Source organism: Carcharhinus amblyrhynchos, chromosome 2, assembly GCF_965287045.1.
Source record: "Carcharhinus amblyrhynchos chromosome 2, sCarAmb.v2.hapA, whole genome shotgun sequence".
Lineage (NCBI taxonomy): Eukaryota > Metazoa > Chordata > Chondrichthyes > Carcharhiniformes > Carcharhinidae > Carcharhinus > Carcharhinus amblyrhynchos.
Window position 1 is genome coordinate 108,101,489 of NC_137325.1, and position 24,711 is coordinate 108,126,199.

Sequence of the window (24,711 nt, forward strand, 5' to 3'; positions counted from 1 at the left end):
GGCTGGAGCCTGAGCAGGGACTATGATGGCAGGGCCATGATGGGGTTGGGGGTTTATTCAGGGCTGAGGCAGGGTGGTTAGCAATGCCCACCTCCTTCAAATTAATTTTTAAAAATGTTGAGTCTATGCCAAATGTTAAGATTTTGAAAAGTTGATTTGCAATTTTTATGGATTGTTAGAAGCTTTGGTATTCGGTAACAATCCAAAGCTAATATTAGAACATTTTGAAATATTTTTCTGTCAGAATGGAATCAGACACACTCTATGCAGCATTGCCCATGCTGCAGATGGAAGTGGACAGTTTGGGAAGAAAGCTCTGAAGAAGTATTTGCTAGGTGAGAAGTTAGGAAGTTATTTCCATTTTTCTGTTTGACAGTGTTAAGAATTTCCTGTTCTCTTCTAGAACAGTTGACAACAATTGCTCACCTTGCAAGTTAATACTTAAACATGCTCCAAGGACAGGTTCAGTATCACAGAAAGTTCACTGCACAGTGGTCCGATTGTGTCTGCGCTGGTCAAGAAACGAACCACCAGCTTAATCCCACTTTCCAGCATTCAGTCCATATGCCTGCAGGTTCCAGCACTTGAGATCCATATCCAGGCACCTTTTAAATCAGTTGAGGGTTTTTGCCTCTATTATCCTTTTAGATCGTGAATTCCAGACTTCTAACACTTTCTGGGTGAAAATACTATTCTTCATCTAAGACACTAAAAGTCACTATGGTACCTACTTTCATCTGGCAGTGAGTTCCAGGCACCCACCACCTCTGTGTAAAAAATCTTGCCTCGTACACCTCCTTTAAACCTTGCCCCTGTTGCTACTGTTTATTTTATTCCATGAGCTCTAACAATGTTCACAAGACTGTTGTGCGGCACTGTACCAAATGCCCTTTGGAAGTCAGAGGATGATGCCTCTGACAGTGTGACACTCTCCCAAGTGCTGTATGAGGCTGTGTTTTGCAAGAGTCAAACTCAAAATTCAGAAATGAGTGACTTTCTGAATCGTGGCTGTTTGAATGTATGTAAAAAGGCAAAAGATACAAGTTGTTCTTTTTATTACTTCTTGTCAAATGATGATAGTTTTTGTTAAACACATACCGGTGCTCAGGAAATTCATTTTCTTTTACATATAAATCATTCTTGCAGTATTGGTCATATATGTTCTGGTTGTAATTACTGTGAAAACAAATGAGCAATCCAACTTTCAGGTGATGTTGTTACTGGGTTAGTCATATTGTATTCTGGGAAATTATGTATAATATACTATCTTGCATTTTAATGTATGTGTTATATTTCTCAAATTGGGACAGGGTGTAGTGCTGCCTCTGCTGCCCTCTCTGTTGGTGAGGTGTAAATAAAATTAGTCCCATAATGATCGCCTGCAGTTAAACAGATTAGTAATACATTAATTAAGGGAAAGAATCAAGACTTTACCTGCAACCTCGTACATTAGCTGGAATTTATTTCCACTCTGGTATGCCTGCGATGTGAAGTCAATCTTAATTGTGCGACCATATGAATAGAAATCTGGGATGGTTGGATTGGAACCACAGAATCGATGAATCTCCCCAAAATCACTCTAACAATGGGAAAAAAGTAATCATTTTAAACAGGAATGTAAAAGGCTTAAATCCACGAAACGTCGTATAACAACCTCTCTGAAGATGAACTCTAATTCCTGTCGACATTCAAAATATTTGTCTGAAAAAAATTGCAGCAATGCCGTCATTCCCTCAAAATTCCTTGCTATTATTAGAATCCCATGAGACCTCTGTACCTCTTCTGTTGAAAATATCACAGTCTCAACTATTTATCTTCCTAAAAGCCTCATTTGGCAGAATGCATTAAAGACAAATTATTGATCAGATGTTATATCAGATGCTCCTGCCGTTAACTAAACATATGCTAATAAATTGAAAATAAGTATTGCTGAAAAAAGCCACATGTTGTTAAAGCTTTTTCTTTTGTACACATCAGGACCATCAAGAATATCAAATATAAAGGGAACAATAATTTATACCTCATGAGAAGAGAGTGCTAATTGGTTGGCAAGTGGCGTCTGGTTGGTAGAGACATTGGGTGGGATTTTGCAGCCTTGCTCGGGCATGACTGGAAATTCCTGCCTGAGGTCAATGGACGCTTCCCTCTGTTGGACCCTTGCCCGCCCCAATTCTGTGGCGCGTGAGGTGGTAGAGTTCCGACCATTGCCTTGGAGACTGTACCAGTTAAATTGAAAATCAGCAGTGGAGGGAATTGAATGGTACAGGGACTGAGTGTCACAGTGTCAATCTGGCTCAGCAGTGTCAGTGCCAACCTTGGCTCCATGGTACACCCTTGCTGATCTATTCCATGATTGTGGATTCAAAGGTTCACTTCAAAATTGGAAATGCTCCAGACTGATTCCTGGTGTGGTAGGACAGACATATGAAGAGAGATTGAGTTGATTAGGATTATGTTTGCTACAGTTTAGAAGAATGGGGGGGGTGCTGATTTTACAGAAACCTATAAAATTCTAACAGGGCTAGGCAGGGTAGATGCAGGAAGGATGTTTCCGATGGTGGGGAAGTCCAGAACCATGGGTTACAGTCTAAGGATACAGGGTAAACCATTTAGAACTGAGATGAGGAGAAATTTCTTCACCCAGAGAATGGTAAGCCTGTGGAATTGTCTATCACAGAAAGCAGCTGAGGCCAAAAAACAGTATATGTTTTCAAAAAAGGAGATAGATATAGGTCTTGGAACTAAAGTGATCAAATGATACAGGGGGAAAGTGAGAATGCGTTACTGAATTGGATAGAAACGTAGAAGATAGAAGCAGGAGGAGGCTATTTGGCCGTTTGAGCTATTCCGCCATTCATTATGATCGTGGCTGATCCAACTCAATAGCATAATCCTGCTTTCTACTCATCACCTTTGATCCCATCTAGCATAATGATCAGCCATGCTCATAATGAATGGGAGAACATACTTGAAGGGCCAAATGGCCTCCTCCAGCTCCTATTATCTATGTTTCTACGGTCACTTCCTCAAGCTGTCACTTCACTGCACTACTGAAGGAAGTGCTGCATTGTCAGGAGAGCTGTCATTCAGATGGGATGTTAAGGGAAGGCCCAGCTGTCTCTTCAGGCAGATTGAAAAAAATGTTGTGGTACTATATGAGAACAGCAGGAAATTCTCCCTTTGTCCTAATCTATGTCCATACCACAACTAACACCACAGGGATAGCTTTACTCAGCACTTGTGTCACCTGCTACTTGTGGGATTTTGTTCCGCGCAAGTTGGTTCTTTCATTTCCCTACATAACAATAGTGATTGCATTTCCAGAAGTATTTGATTGGTTATTATACACTTGCAGGCATCCTGAGGATATGAATAGCATCATATCAATTCAAGTTTTAAAATTTCCTTTCATTTCCCTCTGACCTATGAGACCTGACAGACTGACATGATGGATATTTTCCTCTACTTGGTGTTAAGAGTTTTAAATAAATGAGCCTGGGGTGGTCTAAATACAAAATTAACAAATGAAATGTGGTCATAATTCAGCACTAACTAACTCTTGCTCAGATTAATCTTTCTGATTAAAGATAAAAATATTACTGGTTGGTACTCCTCTGAGGTTGAAAGGGTCTTTACTCTGCATCAAATCCATTCTATAACTGAAACAAAAACACATATCCCAGTTGCTGGAAACCTCAAATACAAACAGAAAATAGAAGAACCATAGAACAATAGAACATTACAGCACAGAAACAGATCTTCTGGCCCCTCTTGGCTGCACCGAACCATGTTTCTGCCTAGTCCCACTGACCTGCACCTGGACCATATCCCTCCTCACCCCTCTCATCCATGTACCAGTCCAAGTTTTTCTTAAATGTTGAAAGTGAGCCCGCTTTCACCACTTCATCTGGCAGCTCATTCTCACACTCCCACCACTCTCTATGTGAAGAAGACCTCCCCTAATATTCCCTTTAAACTTTTCCCCCTTCACTCTTAACCCATGACCTCTAGTTTTTTTCTCCCTAGCCTCAGCGGAAAAAACCTGCTTTGCATTCACTCTATGTAAAATGTTGGGAATAATCAGCTGGTCTTGTGACCTCGAGGGTGAGATTCTCCAGCCTCCCAGCCACGAGTTTCCTGCCACTGGGAGGTGGCACATTGTTTGCCAGTGGCTGGACTCTCTGGTTCCACCATTGTCAATGGGAATTCCCATTGACATCACCTGCGCTGGCGGGAAACCCACAGAGGGGGGTGCACTGCTGACGAGTCTGGAGAATCCCACTGGTACAGCCAGAGAATTCCTCTGGACAAATGCTACCAGTCCCTCTGAGTATTCCTGCTTCTTATTCCATTCTATAATTCACTTGGTGCTGCCCAGTGCTCTAAGTTTGCATAAGGCAGATCCATAGAACTCCACAATTTTGGGTGAAGCAGGTTCACTACTGGATGCGAGGGCATCTTAAAATGTGCTGCAGAGTTAGAAAACACTTACTTCATCTTACTCACGATTTCAGAAACTTTGTTTTTCTGCCTGTCCATATTTTTGTGATTTCTTTTAACACGAGAAACGAAACAGAAGGTTTTCTATCTCAAGAATGTGAAGTGCAACTAGCTACCTTCTGCTCAAGGGAAAGTTATAAAGAAAACTAAATGGGGGCAGGGGAGTAGGGGGCAGGGTGATGGAATAATGATGCCACATGGAGACTAATTAATTGCAAGCAAGTTGCATGAATAAAACTTTTCCTAAATGTAAAGACTGAACAAGAGTTGATGCTTGGGTGTGAACCCAAGCTGCTGACAGCTAATCCTTCCCTGAAAACTGAATAATACATATGTACACATTACATTAATATAAGGTTTAAAAGTTTATTTATTAGTGTCACAGGTCGACTTCTGTTAAAATTGCAATGAAGTTACAGTGAAAATCCCCTAGTCGCCACACTCTGGCACCTATTCGGGTACACTGAGGGGGAATTTAACATGGCCAATGCACCTAACCATCACGCCTTTCGGACTATGGGAGGAAACCAGAGCACCCGGAGGAAACCCACGCAGACACGAGGTGGACATGCAAACTCCGCACAGACAGTGACAAAAGCCAGGGATCAAACGTACGTTCCTGGCACTGTGAGGCAGCGGTGCTAACCACTGTGCTGCCCTAAATAAATAATAAAACATAAACATAAATAATAAATACATATTTGTCTAACCACTGGCCAATCTTTAATCTCCAGGTAGTCAGCAGTACAGTTTGGGTGGGCTGGTAAGTTGAATTCCTGTACTATCACTCTGATTTGTTGTTGTGCAGGAGCATCGAGGATCCAGTGGCACGAGGTGAGAGGTGGATAATCAGCCGGGTAACCAGGGGATGTAATGATCTGAGACACGTTGGTAGCATTGATATATCCACCACATAGCACTGGGAAAAAAAATCACGAGAACAGATGGCAAATTACAACTGCAGGACAGAATGCATAATTATTTTTGGCAGTTTTTGAAACTAATACGTTTGTTGTAGAGATTTAAAGTTAGTTTATTTATTAATCACAAGTAAGATTTACACTAACACTGCAATGAAGTTATTGTGAAATTCCCCTAGTCGCCACACTCCAGCACCTGTTTGGGTCAATGCACCTAACCAGCACGACTTTCAGGCTGTGGGAGGAAACCGAAGCACCCAGAGGAAACCGACTCAGACATGGGGAGAAGGTACAGACTCCACACAGACAGTGACCCAAGCTGGGAATTGGACCCAGGTGCCATGGTGCTGTCAGGCAGCAGTGCTAACCACTGTGCCACTCTGCCACACCCAGCATTGGCCTTACTTAACTCCACTGATGATTTTAATTATTGCAATTACATTACATCATAACAGTTAAACTGAATTCCTGCTGGGAGAAAACCCTTGCTGTTTTGGTGGGAAACAGCAGGTGGCACCAGTACACTATGAAAGTTAAGTTTGAAACCAAAATTATTTCATGCACAAATAACTTTGTTCTCTCTGGGTAGGGATATGTCTCATTTTGTTCACTGGATAATTTGTTCTGTTGAGAATTTTAATAATAACAAAAATGTTAATGATAAAGACTGGCAAATGAGCAGAACTCTATGGGAAATAGTCAATCCAAAGATGCTTCTGTTTGAGGCTATTCCCTAATAACAGGTTTCAGTTTGCATCTCAAAACTTAATTTTTGCTGCCTGTCCAATTGCAGATGATAAAGTGGTAAGATCCCAGCTGGATGTTAAAGCATCTCTCACTTTCCTTGGCTGACGCTGCCTCTGTGCAGGAAGCTCTCCCTAGTGTTGGGGCACAATTAAACACAGCAAGGGAGATTTTCTCATCCCACCCACCCGCATCAGGAATCATAGCGAGCACGGGCAGATCGTGCAAAGGTCCATTGACCTTGGGCTGGATTTTCCAGTTTTGGGGCAAGCGCAGCTGAAAAATCCCGCTCAGCAAATTTCAGTCCCCATTTGGAGTATTGTGACCAGTTTTGGGCCCCATACCTAAGGAAGGATGTGCTGGCCTTGGAAAGGGTCTGGAGGAGGGTCATAAGAATGATCCTGTGAATGTAGGGTTTGTCATGTAAGGAACAGTTGATGTCTCTGGGTCTGTACTCAATGGACTTTAGAAGGATGAGGGGGATCTAACTGAAACTCACAGGATACTGAAAGACCTGGAGAGAGTGGACGTGGAGAGGATGTTTCCAATAATGGGAGAGACTAAACCTCAAGAGCACAACCTCAGAGTGAAGGGACGCTCCTTTAAAACTGAGATGAGGGGGAATTTCTTCAGCAGAGAGTGGTGAATCTGTGGAATTCATTGCCGCAGAGGGCTGTGGAGGCCTGTCATTGCGTGTCGTTAAGGCAGTGATAGATAGGTTCTTGATCAATAATGGACCAAGGTTTACAGGCAGGAGAATAGGGATGAGAATCATATCAGCCATTGAATGGTGGAGCAGACTCGATGGGCCGAATGGCCCAATTCGGCTCCTAAATGCTATGGTCTTATTAAAAATGCAGCACTATTGAAAATACAGACAATCAAGGGGCAAAGTCCTCTGCCTATCAAAGGGAATGATTTTAGTTTTAGGAAATGGAATACATTCCCATTTCAAACACTTCCGCTTCTGCTACCTTATGGTCTTGACACTAAGGCTGGAATTTTCCAGCCGTTCCCACCAGTGGGATCTTCTGGTTTTGCCGATAATGAATCCGCCCCCCCCGTCACACATTTCCAGCCGGTGGGGGGAAGGGAGGGTGCAGACAATGGGAAACCCTGTTAACAGTGACAGGATGTGGAGATGCCGGCGTTGGACTGGGGTAAAACAGAAAGAAACCCCACAACACCAGCTTAAAGTCCAACTGGACTTTAAACAGCAACAGGGCCAGAAGATCCTGTCACTGGTCAATGACGGGCTATCTCTGCCGCTGTGAAACACCACACATGGTCGCGCGGAAAATCCTGTCCTAAAGGCTGCAACTTCTGGGTCTGAGTCTGATTACCACTCTGCTCACAGTTCCATTCTGGGAAATCTAGCGGCACCTATCTTTCCCAAATGTCCGACTCAGGCCAGGCAAGATCTGTGCATTCCAACTGGTTTCCCCGGCCTTCGGCCCAGGGCTGTGGAGTTGGATGGACGGAGGGAGGTCACTTTTATTACAGCATCAGCTGCTATAAAGTTTAAAAGGAAGTTTAAGGGTTCAATCACTGACAAGCCAAGTGGGCTGGTTTGGGAGAGAGGCTGGGATAGGATGGGTCAGAGGGTATTGAATGGCCAGTGGAGGGCTGGGGAATGGTGGTCAGTGGTGGTGGTGGGGGGGTGCGGTCTGGATGTGGGTAGTCACTGGGGGGGGCGGTGGCGAGTGGGGAGGGAGGTCTTGGGGGTGGGGGATAGTCATCAAGTGTGGGAAAGACAATCGGGGAGGTGGCCAGTGAAGAGGTGAGTGGGAGTTCCCATTCACCTGACGAAGGAACAGTGCTCTGAAAGCTGGTGGTGTTTGCTACTAAATAAACCTGTTGGATTTTAACCTGGTGTAGTGACTTCTTTCTGTATTTATCCCAGTCCAATGCTGGCATCTCCACATCATCACTTTCCCTGTAATCCTTGATTCCCTTGCTGATGTAACGCATTGGAAGATTCCCTGGTTGTTCCATGAGTATATGCAAACAATGATTTGGTACTCATCTGCGCAGACATACAAGTTTGGAGGGTCTGTGCCTAGCTGATGCTAAATCAGCCATGACAGAAGTAAGGGTAGAGGCATGAGACAGAAATTCAGCCAGTGTTTCAGAATGCGCAAAGTGACAATAATGTCAGATATTGCTGCATTCTTTCTTTCCCCTCCCTTATTCCATGGGCATTGCTTGCTGACATGCAAGGTCAGAAATAAAGTGGGTCATCAGAGGATTTCCAATGGCCTTGGAGTTGTATCCTATGTATTCAGGGGAGGAATCAAATGGGCTGAAAATTCAAGATTAATGTCAGATCACTCCTTCCTAATCTATAGCTAGATTCACAGCAATGTCAAAAGTCAGTGTGCTAATTTATACAATACAGGTAAAATGACAAATTATAGCTTGGCTATAGTCCCAGATGACCATGACTCATAGGAGAGAGCTGGCCGGTGGTGATTAACCCAGGATCACCACACCTCAGGCGAAGGGTAAGATTGAGAAGGTGGGCTTTCATAAATAATCTCATATGGGAATTGAACCCACACAGCTGGCATCACTAACCAGCTGTCCATCCAACTGAGCTAAACTGACCAATATATAATACTATGAAATAGTCATCCATGTTCAACTCTGAACAAAAACATCTTTATCTGAATGAAGGATTTATTAAGCATTTCAATATGGCCGGTCATGCTTTAAAACAATAAATCATAAACACTATATTCTATTTATTATATAAATAATGCCTTTCCTCATTGTTATATATTTAAGTGGCTGCATGATTGCTTTAAGAGCAGGTCACATGACTTGATCTTGCGGTCATTGGAGTATTTCACAGTAGTTTCATTTTCTGTTCTGTGCAGTGAACAGTGCTTTCAATAAACATATTGTGTGTTATTTGAATCTACATGTGTAAACTACATCTTTTTCTTTTTATGTAAAACTCATAACCCCTAACATAGTTAGGACATTACACTTATTTACACATGTAAAATATGCAGATTATCATTAAAAGTTATTTGACTTACAGTCCTTGGCTGTATATGTTACGTTGAAGCCAGTGAATTCAATTGAGAAGCCAGAGAAGAATCTCACAGTAAGGAAGTTACTGGAGGAAACAAAGGGAGGTGGAAGTTGGGAGCCACAGTAAGTGCCAGCTAATGGACTGTTTGTATTCTCTCCATCATAAATCTAAAAAACAAAATCACAAGGAAGAAAGTTTGATATTATTATTCATCATCTGAATTTGTTCAAAGTTTTGCTTTTCTCTCACTGTGAAACCAAATATTTGTTACCTATCTACAAATTTATCATGAACTCAGAACAGGAAGGGCAATATAAAAGTTGAGATTTGACAAGACCTACTATCCTCAATATCTGCGGCCATTTAGATATCTTTACTGCTGTTCAATCAATATTTCTCCCACTGTTTAAGTAACTAATTCATTCCAATGTTATTCCCTGGGCTCAGACATTCACTGCAACTACAGGTAACCATTCTATACATGGTGATTCATTTACAGACATTTCATCAAACATAAATGTCCTTTTTGTGTGCCTGTATCTAGGACTGATTTTCATTTGCAGTGTAACAGGTAACTCCACAGCTCAGTTGCTTTGACTGCCATGAAGTTCATTCGACAGAACGTTGGGTTGAATTTGATACGGATATTCGATCCTCCTCATCTGACTTTAATCTATGATCTCAAACGTGGTGATAATTCATAATCAGTCATGACAGCTGAAAATCTGTCTTTTTTTTTAATGTGATGGTAAAGACCGGGCAATCAAAAGGCTAAGTGAGTGTGAAGTTTAAAGTTTATTTATTAGCGTCACAAGTAGGCTTACATTAACACTGCAATGAAGCTACTCTGAAAATCCCCTAGTCACCCCACTCTGGCACCTGTTCGGGTACACTGAGGGAGAATTTAGCATGGTCTATGCACCTAAGCAGCATGCCTTTTAGACAATAGGAGGAAGCCAGAACACCCGGATGACACCCATGCAAACACCGGGAAAATGTGCAAACTCCACGTAAGAAGTGACCGGAGGCCAGTATCAAACCTGGGTCCCTGGCACTGTGAGGCAGCAGTGCTAACCACTATGCCACCATGAAGGTACTAATTGGTGAAGTTTCAGGTTGTACTAGGATGTGTTAACAATGGAAAACATACTGGTGGCCAAAAAATGAGACATCGATTATGGGCGCCTACATTTTTGAGTGTGCATTATTCCTTTAAACTCACAAAAGCTTGTTTCTGTTAATGGAAGCAGAGTTATGTAAATGCCCAAAGTGCTTTTGGGCAGATCTAGCTCGAAAGCACAGTAAACAATTGAGGAAGTTTGTACGTGGTGATCTGTCATCATAAATCCAACATTCATTAGTTAATTGAAAATTGTGGGTGGCACAGTGGCACAGTGGTTACATAGTTGCCTCAGAGTGCCAGGGACGCAGGTTCGATTCTGGCCTTGGGTCACAGCCTGTGTGGAGTCTGCATGTTCTCCCCCTGGCTGCATGTGTTTCCTCCGGGTGTTTTGATTTCATCCCACAGTCTGAAAGATGTGCTAGGTAGGTTCATTGACCCAAGCAGGTGCTGGAGTGTGGCAACCAGGGGAATTTCACAGTAACTTAATTGCGGTGTTAATGTAAGACTTATTTATGACGAACAAATAAACTTTAACTTTTGAAAATTTTCTGGAAATGGCACAGCAGGAGTAACATCTAAATTTTCCAGAGATGCCTGGAGAGTATTTGTTTCAGTTTCCTTCTGGTTAAATGTTTCTTCATTATTTGTAAGGTGAAACAGTTCAATTTAGTTTACTTTCTTTTTCTTAAAATTATTTCTTACAAAATAACAAAGTAACACATTGCTCTGTGACCTACATTTCTAATATGGTCGACCAGTTAGGAACTGCCAAGTCATTTGACTTTACATAGTCACAGCAAGAATTCTGTTGTTTGGCAATATCCTTAAATATTTCATCATCAGCTAATACAGAGTGCTTAAAATCTTAATTACAGTTACTTTTGCTCCAAAGTCAAGGATGCATGAGGGGAATGGGGATACCGTATTCTGTACAAAAGTTATTTCACAGTAAACACGTTTCTGATTTTGATTTGAACTGAATTGGAAACTGCACTTAATGTTGCTTATAAGTAAATTGCAAAATACTTACACTGACATAATCAGATGAGCAAGTTCCTTCAGATGGCTCCTCCAATCGAAAAACTGTGAATGTCATGTTAATAATCTTGTTTACAGGTACAAAAATGTACCACAAACAGTCTAAATTTTTTTCATATTTGCTGTCTAAGCCAATATCTGGTGATCTGAAGGTACCCATGGCGCTGGTTAAGTACCCACCACATCCTTGGTTCGATCCTGGGGAGAAACATCAAGACTTATTAATGTTACCACATTAAAAAGCAACTTAAATATCCTGGGAAACACTTTCCTTGGTTACATAATCAATCATTTTGCATAATAGACTTGGAAGTAAAGTTGTAGCTCATAAAATACAAGAACAGCCAGCGATATTGGTACAATATTGGCTGAATAACAGGAAATTGAGTAATGGTTAATGGATATATTTTGGGCTGGAGTAACGTTTGTGATGGAGTTCCCCAGGAGTTGGTGTTGGTGCTTTTTCTGATATGTAGTAATGACTTATACCATGGGGCACAAGACACAATTTCAAAATTTGTGGATGATATGAAACTTGGAAGTGTTGTGAACTCTGAGGAGGATAATCAAGAACTCCAAAAGGACACAGACATGTTGGTGGGGCAGACAAGTAACAGATGAAGTTCAATGCAGGGAAAGGTGAAGTGATTCATATTTGGTGGGAAAGATAGAGAGAGAGAGGCAATATAAAATAAAGGGTACCATTCAAAGGGAGTGGAGGAGCAGAGAGGCCTGGGTCTCCTCTTTACAAAAGGGAGACGATGATGTAGCATTGATGTCACTGCACTAATAATCCAGAGATTATTAGTGAATAATAATAATCTAATAATCCAGAGATCCAGCTAAATGTTCTGGGACAGAAGTTTAAATCCCACTGTGATAACTGGCGGAATGTACATTCAATTGATAAGTCTGGAATTAAAGAGTTAGTCTAATGGTGACATGAAACCATTGGCGATTGTTGTAAAAACACATGTGGTTCACTAATGCATTAGAAAGCCTGTCATTCTTACTTCGTCTGGCCAGCATGTGACTCCAGATCCACAGCAATGTGGGTGACTTTTAACTTCCCTCTGAAATAGCCTAGCAAGCCACTCAGTTGTATCAAACTGCTATGAAGTCTAAAAGGAATGAAACTTGATGGATTACCTGGCAACGACGAACGGCAACACCCAGCCCTGGTGGTCTGGCAAAGTCCGATGTGGCTTGTGCCAAAATTGGCAGAGCTTTCTCACGGATCAGTCAAGCAACAGCCTAACATTGTCATGCTCTCAGAATCATACCTTACAGATAATGTCCTAAACAACACCATCACCGTCCCTTGGGACACTCACGAAGATGGTGGCACACTGGTATATTGTTGGGAAAGAGTTGCCTGGGAGTCCTCAGTAAATGACTGGACCTCATGAAGTCTCAGAACATCAGCTTAAACATGGCAAGGAAACCCAAAACCACCCCCCCCCCCCCACTCAGCTGAAGAATCAGTACTCCTCTATGTTGGACAGCAATCAAATTGGAGGAGGCACTGGGGGTGACCAGGGTGTAGAATAGTCTCTGGGAGAGGGATTTCTATCACCTAGACTGCATGGGTAAGCACCACAACAGACCAAAGTGGCCACGTTCTAAAGGACACAACTATTAGACTGAGGCTGTGGTAAGTGGTGAGGGAACCAATAAAAGAGACAAATTTAGTTGACCTTTCAAAAATGATCTAACTGTCACTGACATGTCCGTCCATGACAGTATTGGTAGAAGTGACCACCACACAGTCCTTGTGGCAACAAAGTCCTGTCTTCACATTGAGGATACCCTCCATCTTGCTGTGGGGCTCTACCACCATGTTAAGTGGAATAGGCTTTGAACAGATCTAGCAACTCAAGACTGAGCATCCATAAGAACATAAGAACATAAGCTCCTGTAGACCGTCAGCAACAGCAAAATTGTACTCCAACACAATCTGTAACCTCATAGCCTGGCATATTCCCCTCTCTACCATTACAACAAAGCTGGGGGAATCTCTGGTTCCATAAAAAGTGCAGGAGGGCAAGCTAGGAACAATACCAGGTACACCTAAGGATGAGGTGTCAACCTGGTGAAGATACAACACCGAATTACTTGCATGCCAACAGATTAAGCAGCAAGTGATAGACAAAGTTAAGCATTCCCACAGCCAATGAATCAGATCTAATCTCTGCCATCCTGCCACATCCAGTCATGATTAGTGGTAGACAATTCAACATACATCTGAAGAGGTGGCTCCACAATATCCCCACCCTCAATAATGGGGGATCCCAGCACATGAGTACAAAACACAAAGCTACCTTCATGCAGGTTCTTGCCACACCCTTAGCCAAGCTGGTCCTGAAAAGCCAATACACTGGCATTTACCTGGCAATGTGGAAAATTAGTTTGTCTTGTCCTTAGAAAGGACAAATGTAACCTGGTCAATTACCATCCAATCACCTTATCTTGATTATCAGCATGTGATGGAAGAGGTTATCAACAGCGCTATCAAGTGGCAATGGCCTGCTCACTGATGCTAGGTTTAGGTTCTGCCAGGGCCACACAACTCCCTACCTCCTTGTTTCAAACATGGTCAAAGAACTGAACTCGAGAAGTGAGGTAAAAATGAGTGCCCTTGACATCAAGACAGCATTTGACCAAATGTGGCATCAAAGAGCTGTAGCAAAGTTGAGGTCAAGGGAATCTTGGGGAAACTCTCCACTGGTTAGAGCCATATCTAGCACAAAGAAAGAAGACTGTACTTGTTGGAAGTCAATCATCTCAGTCCCAGGACGTCACTGCAGGAGTTCTTCAGGGTAGTGTTCCAGACCCAACCATCTTAAGTTGCTTCATCAATGACTTACCCTGCATCATAACTGCAGGGTGGCATGGTAGCACAGTGGTTAGCACTGCTGCTTCACAGCTCCAGGGACCTGGGTTTGATTCCCGGCTTGGGTCACTGTCTGTGTGGAGTTTGCACATTCTCCTTGTGTTTGCGTGGGTTTCCTCTGGTGCTCCGGTTTCCTCCCACAGTCCAAAGATGAGCAGGTTAGGCTGATTGGCCCTAATAAAAATTGTCCTCTGTCCTGAGATGTGTAGGTTAGAGGAATTAGTGGGTAAATATGTAGGGATATGGAGGTAGGGCCTGGGTGGGATTGTGGTTGGTGCAGTCTTGATGGGCTGAATGGCCTCTTTCAGTACAGTAGGATTTCTATGATTTCTATAACTCACCTCCTGCCTGTCCACCATTCACAAGGCACAAGTCAGGAGTATGATGGAATACCATCCACTTGCCTGGATGAATGCAGCTAACAAGACTCAAAAAACTTGACGCCATCCAAGACATGGCAGCCCACTTGACTGGCACCCCATCAACAACCTGAAGCATTTACTCCCTTCACCATCAATGCACAATGGCAGCAGTGTGTAACATCTACAAGACGCACTGCAGCAACTCACCTTCTCCTTCTGTAGCACCTTTCAAGTGCCTCACCTCTAACACCTATAAGGACAAAGGCAGCAGATGCATGGGAACATCACCACCTGCAAGTTCCCCTCCAAGTCACTTAACATTCAGACTTGGAAATATATCATTGTTTTTTCATTGTTGCTGAGTCAACATTCTGGAACTCCCTCCCCAACAGCAGTCTCTGTGTACCACGTGGACTGCAGCAGCTCATGAAGGCAAAAACTCATCACCACCTTCTAAAGGGCAATTAGGAATGGGCAATAAATGCCAGCGATGTCCACATCCCATTAATGAATATTAGAAAAACTCAATTGAAGGTGCTAATATATGTTGAGAGCCCGGTTAATAAAGCATTCAGTATCCTCGTGTTAATATTAGGAGCATAGTGTAGAAGACCATAAGTCAGAGTTGCAGAAGTAGGCCATTCTGCACATTGAGTCTGCTTTGCCATTCAATGAAATCATGACCAATCATGAAATGTTGATCAGTGTGGTGACACAGTGGTTAGCTTCACAGCTCCAGAGGCCTAGGTTCAAATCTTGGCTTGGATCTGTGTGGAGTTTGCATGTCCTCCCAGTGTCTGCATGGGTTTCCTCCGGGTGCTCCGGTTTTCTTCCACAATCCAAAGATGCATTGGCCATGCTAAATTGCCCCTTAGTGTCCTGGGATGCGTAGGTTAGAGGGATTAGCAGGGTAAACATGTGGGGTTATGGGAAAGGGCCTGGATGCAATCATTGTTGGTGAACGCTCGATGGGCTGAACGGCCTCTTCCTATACTGTAGGGATTCTATGTGTAACTGTTCTCAACTGTCAACTGAAATGATAATCCTCAACTCTAAAGAGCAGGGATCTTATGTTCAATCTGTATTAGTTCAGCTGCAACTGGAGTTTTTCAACCAACTTTGGGATCTGCACTTTAGGATGGATGAGAAAGCATTAAAGAAAGTGCAGAAAAAGTTCACGAGAATAGTTCCAAGGATGAGAAACTTTAGTCACGTTGATAGATTGGAGAAACTGGGACTGTTTTTCTTGGAAAAAAGAAGCTGAGAGGAGATTTGATAGAGGCATTCAAAATCATGAGGGGTATAGACAGAGTACATAGGGTGAAACTGCTCCAATTAGTAGAATGATAAAGAACAAGAAGGCAGATATTTAATTCAAATAGTTATGACAGCATGAGAAGAAATATTTTCAGGTAGTGAATAGTTAAGATCTGGAATGCACTGCCTGACAGTGTGATGGAGGCAAGGTCAATGCAGTCATTCAAGAGGGAATTGGATTGTAATGTGAAAAAAAAAGAATGTGTAAGGTTATGGGGAGAAGGTGGGGGAATGGTACTCGTCTAATTACTCATATAGAGAGCTGGTACAGACACTGAGTACCAAACGGCCTTCTGTGCTGTAACAATTCTGTGATTCATCACACTATTAATGAAAAAGAAAAGTTCACGTTAAAGTTTATTTAAGTTAAAGTTTATTTATTAGTCACAAGTCAGGCTTACGGTAACACTGCAATGAAGTTAGTGTGAAATACCCCTACTCGCCACACTCCGGCGCCGGTTCGAGTCAATGCACCTAACCGGCAAGTCTTTCAAATTTTGAGAGGAAACCAGAGCACCCGGAGGAAATCCATGCAGACACAGGGAGAATGTGCAAACTCCACACAGACAGTGACCCAATTGAATTGAACCAAGGTCCCTGGCACTGTGAGGCAGCAGTGCGACAATTTTACCATTTTGTAAAGCAAATCTTGGCAAGTAACTGCACCCTTTTATTGGGACAGAAAGCAGGGGTTCTGGGAGTGAAAATTAGGCTGTTCTTCATTTTTACAGTATTCCCATTACCTTCTCCATTTTTATTGCTTTTGCACATTGCTGCAGCTCTGGGGGTACATTTAGTGGGATCTTGAGTTTGCGCAATTAATCACAAATCTGTCAAGGTCAGCTGTTAAGTACACCTGCATGAGGCAATCAATTCTTGACATCCAAAGCTGTGTGGGGGCTTCACAGCACAGCACTCAAGTGTCAATTGATCCCTTAGAGCTCGATTGCTGCTTAAAATAGTGACACAAGTTAATAAGACCCTAAAAAAAGCAAAGCAGTTTATTTCTAGAGAAATTTATTTTATTTCGTTCAGTTCTACAGAAGTAGGCAGCGAAATTAAGCTCAACTTGTATCAAAAAGAGAAAGCTGTTAGAAGAAAATGAAAGTGTTCCATAAAGTAAATGGAGAGGAAATGTTTTCACTAGAAATTGGCTTTCCACCGGGTGTCTGGTTTCCTCCCACAGTCCAAAGATAGGTTAGGTAGATTGGCCATGCTAAATTGCCCCTTAGTGTCAGGAGGATAGCAGGGTAAATAAGTGGGGTTACAGGAATTGGGCCTGGGTGGGATTGTGGTCAATGCAGACTCGATGAGCCAAATGGTCTCCTTCTGGATTGTAGGGATTCTATAATTCCATAACTCCTGTGATGACTTGAGAATTAGTCTAAGGCTAAAGATCCTAAATATGAGGTAGTCACCAATAAATCCCATAGGAAACTTCTTCGGCCAAAGACGGGTAAGGATGTGGAATGTGTCATCACAAGGAATAGAAGAGGCAAGTAGCATGGACACATTTAAAGGAAAGCTACACAGGCACATGAGGGGAAAAAAAGGAATCGAAGAGAATATTGAGAGGGGTGGGAGAAGGAACATAAAAGGGGGCAAGAAAATGGTATAGTGATAACGTCATTGGATTACAAACCCAGAAGCCTGGGCTAATTCTCCAAGGGTGTGGTTTTGAATCCCACTACAGCAGCTGGTGGAATTTAAATTGGGGATACCAGTTCTAGAGAAAAAATAACACATTGTATTGATTTGAAACTTTGGACTGGCAGATGGTGTACTAAGGTACCATTTTGAAACCTTCTCAGTTCTATGGACAGAAGGTCTCAGTAACACTGGGTCTCTGCCTCCAAGGTTCAAATGGGGTCAAGAAGAGGACAGATGGCTGAATGGATGTTATGTGCTGCCATAACCTTCTGTCAATTTTACTTACATTTTACAACATTTAACACATCACTTCTCATCTTCATTTTCCTGCGTAAACTACAGCCCTGATTTTAAACTCAAGGTGAGATTTGACAGAAAGGTGAGGGGTATATCTGCTGGAGTGGGCAGCTGTTGAAACCCTTTAAATGTTTGAAAAAAAATTGAAGTGTTGTTAAATAATTGCTTGATATTTTACTTTGTCTGATGACACAATCTGAGGGTTACTATTACTGGATTAGTAGTGCTGCATGATTGATTTCAAAACCTTTCATTGTTATAGCAAATACTATTTCACAGTTCAATAGCTCCAACTGGTTAGACTCTTTCAAGTGAGACAATGAATTCCAATACATGTTTTTATAAGGGATTTTGCACCTGAATAAAATGTTTGTTCTTATTATGGATTATGTAGTTGAGGAAATGTAAATATATTAAATAGAAACATAGAAGATAGGAACAGGAGGAGGCCATGTGGTCCTTCAAGCCTGCTCCACCATTCATTAAGATCATGGCTGATCATCTAACTCAATACCCTAATCCTACCTTTTCCCATAACCTTTGATTCCATTTGCCACCTCTTGAATGCATTCAATGTTTTGGCATCAACTACTTTCTGTGGTAATGAATTCCACAGGCTCACCACTCATTGGTGAAGAAATGTCTTCTCACCTTCGCCTTAAATGGCCGATCCTGAATCCTTAGACTGTGACCCCTGATTCTGGACTCCCCCACCATCGGGAACATGCTCTCTGCTTCTATCCTGTCTAGACCTTAGAATTATATAAGTCTCTATGAGATCTCTCCTCATTCATCTGAATTCCAGCAAAAACTATCCTAACCTAGTCATACTCTCCTCATGTATCAGTCCCGCCATCCCCAGAATCAGCCTGGTAAATCTTTGCTGCGCTCCTTCGAGAGCAAGAACATCCTTCCTCAGAAAAGGAGACAAAAACTGCACACAATACTCCGGGTGAGGCCTCACCAAGGCCCTGTAAAGTTGCAACAACCCATCCCTGCTCCTGTGCTTGAAACCTCTTGCAATGAAGACCAACGTACCATTCGTCTTCTTTACTGCCTCCTGCATCTGTATGCTTACCTTCAGCAACTGGTGCACAATGGCACCCAGGTCCCGCTGCACACTCCCCTCTCCCAATTCACAGCCATTCAGGTAGTAATCTGCCTTCTTGTTTTTGCTTCCAGAGTGAATAACCTCACACTTATCCAAATTACACTGCATCTGCCATTGATTAACCCATTCACCCAACTTGTCCATAGATAGACAGACACATAGATGGACCACAATAGATTGTGTTTTTAAATAAAGTCTACAATAGACACTTAAAAACGTTACATAATATAATCCCAGCTTGGTTCCTAAGGATGGCATGAGTTACCACTAAGTTAGTATAGCGGCTATAAAGGGCTATGAGTTGACGGTGGTGCATAAATTGGAATGGAGGATATGAAGGTATGAAGGGCCACGGAGATGGGCAGAGGGCTGTATGTGGGCATGGAGAGTATGAGGAGCCATGAGGAGTGGGCAGAGGGGAATAGGTTGACATGCAGGGTATGAGAGGGGTGCATGGGGATCATGGGAATGCATGCAGAATGGGGAGTGTGTGATGCAGTGAGGGGATGTGAGGGCAGGATGTCTGTTTTATGTTTCATTGTCTTCCTCCAACTTCAACACAGTACCAGAGCACTGAGACAGGCCTTCTGCCGAGGCTCACTCCACACCGGGCAGCCTCCATACACATTCTGGGGTTGTGCGGACTCACTCAGGCAACACTGCCACCCTGGAATGAAAATTCCAACTGCTGGAGTACTTCTTCCTGGGTTGGGTCAGGTTGGTGGAGATAAGAATTGTCCTGATGGTGCTCCAGACCCGCGAGCAAAAACCCAAGCCTAAACAGAAGTGATCACCTGGATAGCTGGTATTAATACAGGATACAGAGCAGGGCTAAGCTGAATACAAAATCCCCATAATGTTCACCAGGAGCTACATCGTCAGTTCACTCTGTAAAGCCAGCAAGGCTGCGAATGAGATGCCACACTGGTGCCCCCTAAGGGATCCATGGGGACGAAGTAGAAATGGTCAAGAGCTACGAGTTTTTAGGTGTCCAGATCACCAACAACCTGTCCTGGTCCCTCCATGCCAACACTATAGTTAAGAAAGCCCGCCAATGTCTCTACTTTCTCAAAAGACTAAACTTTTACAGATGCACTATAGAAAGCATTCTTTCTGGTTATATCACAGCTTGGTATGGTTCCTGCTCTGCCCAAGACCACAAGGAACTACAAAGGTTGTGAACGTAGCCCAATCCATCACACAAATCAGCCTCCCATCCATTGACTCTGTCTACACTTCCCGTTGCCTCGGCAAAGCAGCCAGCATAATTAAGGACTCCATGCACCCTGGATATACTCTCTTCCACTTTCTTTCCATCGGGAAAAAGATACAAAAGTCTGAGGTCACGTACCAACCGACATAAGAACAGCTTCTTCCTTGCTGCTGTCAGACTTTTGAATGGTTTTACTTGCATTAAGTTAATCTTTCTCTACACCCTAGCTATAACTGTAATACTACATTCTGCACTCTTTCCTTTCCTTCTCTATGAATGGGATGCTTTGTCTGTGTAGCGCGCAAGAAACATTACTTTTCACTGTATGTTAATATAGGTGACAATAATAATTCAAATCAAATAAATCAGATCAAAAATCAAAATCTTCTGAGTTTGAGAGCAAGACACATCGTTGAAATAAAGTTAAAGAGATCCAGCTCTGAAGGGTCATCCTGACGCAAAAAGTTGGCTCTATTCTCCCTCCACAGATGCTGTTTGATCTTTGCATTTCTGATCTCAGCATTTTCTGATTTTGCTGCGAAGAATCTCTACGTTGCATCTAATCTTGCTATTGTTGACTTAAGCAAGGCTCAGTACTGACATGGGATACTCAGGGTGGGAAAGTGTTTCCTTCTGGTATTTTATCCTTGATGAACAAATGATAACTTTGAAAAGAAATAAACAAATAAAAGGAATATCTGGACTCAGGATGATTTTAAAATGATCATAAAACCTTGGCATGTGAAGACCAGTACTTTGAGTTTGAGCTGATCTCCCCATTACCTTGAATTTTTCCTGGTGCAGTTACTCCCTGGAGTTCCTTTTACTTTCCAGTTAACATAAATTGCATTTTGCGCAGCAACAGCTCAGCTTATGGCTATGCAGCAAGACAACAATTCAAAATGGCATGTTTGCCTCCCCATTATACACAGAAAAAGATCAAATGTGACTCAACTTATAAAACTTAATGGCTATTTAGCGATAAACCAGATAATCTAAAGAAGTGATTATACAAACCTCACAGTGCGCTCTGTCCTCAGGTTGAGGTTAATGCCCATTGTCTCCAGGGAAACACGTGAAATTGCCAATTACTTTTGCATGACATAATTCATCCCAAAGTGATAATTTCCTGTGTAAATCTGTTCCATAAATCCCTCGTAATGAGCCTTTGTTATCGTTGCTATTTATGGAGCGTTTATTATACAGGAAATTTAACTTTTATTTCCATAAAACAGACCATGGTTAATAAATCATAATTTAATATAAAGTAACCCAAGAATTATTTCACATTATGGCAATACATCAATTCAAAGGATATTAAGCAACAACAGGTTATGATTTAATGTTTCTCTGAGGGCTTTAGTGAACTTTAGTTGAAGTGTGTGATGGAATTGAAAATACACATTTTAAGATGCATTCTGTTGGAGATTACATGATAGTTTTTTCCCACACTGAACACATACTGGAAATTCAGATATAAGTTCTGCACGATTATCTATTTATTTCTAATCAACTCCTCTTCGGGAGTTCCACATTGATGGTGCAATATTCTGTGAAAGTTAAAGCTAAACTGTAGATTAGCACAGTGGCTATAGATTAAAATAATTTGCCTGTTTATGCTGATGAGACAACATCAGCAACAACTTACATTCATATATCATGTTTGTAAAATAGTAAATTGCTGCAAGGGCCCTAACAAAGCAAAACTTGATACTGAGTCACATAAGGAGACATAGGCTTGAGCAAGAGATAGGTTTAAATGAGTGTCTTTAAAGAGCTGTAGAAGTGTAAGGAAGCATTCCGAAGCTAAGGGACTAGACAAATGGATATAGACAGTTGAGGAGAGTGGGCCAAAATGTGGTAGATGGAGTTGAATGTGGATAAGTGTGAGATTGTGCACTTTGGTCTCAAAAATGGGGAAGTGACTTATTACCTAAATGGGGAGAGACTTCAGGTGCGCTGGTGCAGAGGGGCCTGGGTCTCCTCATTCATAAGTCACAGAAAACTAGCATGCAGGTACAGCAGATAATAAAGAAAGCGAATGGAATGTTGGCATCTGTAACTAATAGAATATAAAGGTAAGGAAGTGTTGTTGCAATTATAGAAGATATTGGTGAGGCCACACCTTGAGTATTGTACACTGTTTTAGTCCCTGTATTTGAGGAAAGATGTAGTGGCATCGGAGGCAGTTCAGAGGCGATTCACTAGATTGATCCCAGAGATTAGGAATTTGTCGTATGAAGAGAGATTGAACAGTTTAGGTCAATTGATGATCAGAGGATTAGGTGGGGTGGACAGTGAGAGCCTTTTTCCTTGGATGGTGATGGCTAACACGAGGGGACATAGCTTTAAGTTGAGGGGTGATAAATATAGGACGGGTGTCAGAGGTAGGTTCTTTACTCAGAGGGTAGTAAGGGCGTGGAATGCCCTGCCTGCAGCAGTTGTGGACTTGCCAACTTTAAGGGCATTCAAATGGTCATTGGATAGGCATATGGATAACATTGGAATAGTTTAGGTTCGAGGGTCATTAGATTTGTTCCACTGGTGGGCGCAACATTGAGGGCTGAAGGGCCTGTACTGCGCTGTAATGTTCTATGTTCTATACTCTCTGGAATTTAGAAGAATGAAGGGAGGTCAGGTTAAGATATACAAGATGATAAAAGGTACGGATAAAATAGATGTGGAATGGATGCTTCTGCTGGTGGGGCATTCTAGGACGAGAGGTCATAGACTTAGGATAAGGGGTAGCAAATGTAAAACAGAGTTGAGGAGAAACTATTTCTCCCAAAGGGTTGTGAATCTTGGAATTAGCAACCCTAAAGTACAGTGGGTGCTGGGACAGTGAGTAAATTTAAGGAAGAGTTAGACAGATTTTTAATTGGAAATGGGTTGAAAGGTTATGGGGAGAAGGCAGGAAAATGGAAATGAGGAGCATATCAGTCATGATCGAATGTTGGAACGGACTCGATGGGCCAACTAAAGTCAGAAACCCAAAGGTGGAGTGATGATAATTGAGCATCAACATGAGGCCAATATTTGAATCCATAGAATCCCTACAGAGGCCATTCAGCCCATCAAGTCTGTACCAGCTCTCCAAAAGGGCATCTTACCCAGGCCCTCCATCCCACCCTATTCCTCTAACTCTGTAAATTTACCATGGCTTATCCACCTACCCTATACATCTTTGGACATGAAGAGGCAATTTAGAATGGCCAATCCACCTAACCTATACATCTTTGGGGCGTGGGAGGAAACCGGAGCACCTGGAGGAAACCCACGCAGACATGGGGAGAACATGCAAACTTCACACAGACTGTCATCCAAGGCAAGAATTGAAATTGGGTTCCTGCTAACCAGTGTGCCACTGTACTGCCCAGAGAAGCAGAGAGACTGTGAGGGATAGAGGAAATTACAGAAATAGAGATGAGAGGCAGGAGGAGAGGTGGTTTGAAAACTTGCATGGGAGTTTTAAAGTGGAGGTGTTGTTGGACTGAGAGAATGTCATCAGGCACAGGGATGAAGGGTGGCTGCGACTTGGTGCAGATTTGGATAAAGCAGCGGAGTTTTGGATGAACTCAAACAGTAGGTGGAAAGATAGCCAGGGAAGCATTGTCAAGATGTAAGAAAGCAATGGCCAGGTGTTTCAGCAGCAGGTGAGTTGAGGCAGGCGTGGCGATAGGCAGAGGTGAGAGTAGGTGGTCTTGGTGCAGGAAAGGATATGGCATTAGAAGAGCTTATCTTGTGGTTAAAAAAAACTGCAAGGTCGCCAACAGTCTGGTTAAAGCTGGTGGGAGGGATGAAGTCACTAGCCAGGGAATGGATTTTGTGATAAAGACCAAAGATAATGGCGTTGATCTTCCCAATATTTAATTGAAGGAAATTTCTTCTTATCCAATAAACATCAGACAAGCAGCAGAGGCAATGAAATAATCTACAGAAGTGGTGGTGAGGTAGAGCTGGGTACTGCAAGTAAATGTGAAATCTAATGCATTGTTGGATGGTTACCTCGATATATTTGAGACCTAGGGGCTACACGTGTTTCTCAAAGAAGCCGGTGGATATGGCACTAAGTAATTCCTTCCCATTTCTCCTCTTTTTATATCCTTCATGTGGAACAAACAGGAAGTAGAGAGAGTTAAACAGTTTGATCAGTGGCTCCCCTGACACCGATGACGTGTTTCAACCCTGGGCTGCGGTGGGTCTGGGTCTGGTTGTGGAGGAGGGGCATTTGGATGAGAATCCTTGGAAGAGTCCAGAGTAACAGCACAGGCGTGGGAAAAGCAGTCATTACAGAATATTCTCTAGCTATGACTGGATAGATTGGAATGGATCCAGGCAATAAATAGTCTCACCCAACTGGAAAAAAGGAGTGCAGGAGAAGGATGCATCCCTAACAAAACCTTTTCTCCACATGAAAGCTTAAAGGCACAGTGGATAATGTTTTTGGAAACAAGGAACTCCACCCACATATTAGGCCATTATCAAAAAACCATGTAGGGGGAA

At 42.5% G+C, this 24,711-nt stretch overlaps 1 protein-coding gene across 1 annotated transcript in view; it reads right to left on the reverse strand.

Annotated features, from left to right (window-relative positions):
* Positions 1–24,711, reverse strand: part of cubn (cubilin (intrinsic factor-cobalamin receptor)) — a 327,704-nt gene that overhangs the window by 15,508 nt on the left and 287,485 nt on the right. Inside the window, exons 58-61 of the mRNA XM_080214655.1 lie at positions 11,358–11,563; positions 9,209–9,371; positions 5,211–5,419; positions 1,435–1,579 (exon numbers count right to left, since the gene is read on the reverse strand). Coding sequence (XP_080070781.1) covers positions 1,435–1,579; positions 5,211–5,419; positions 9,209–9,371; positions 11,358–11,563 — 723 coding nt within the window. The remainder of the gene's footprint in view (positions 1–1,434; positions 1,580–5,210; positions 5,420–9,208; positions 9,372–11,357; positions 11,564–24,711) is intronic.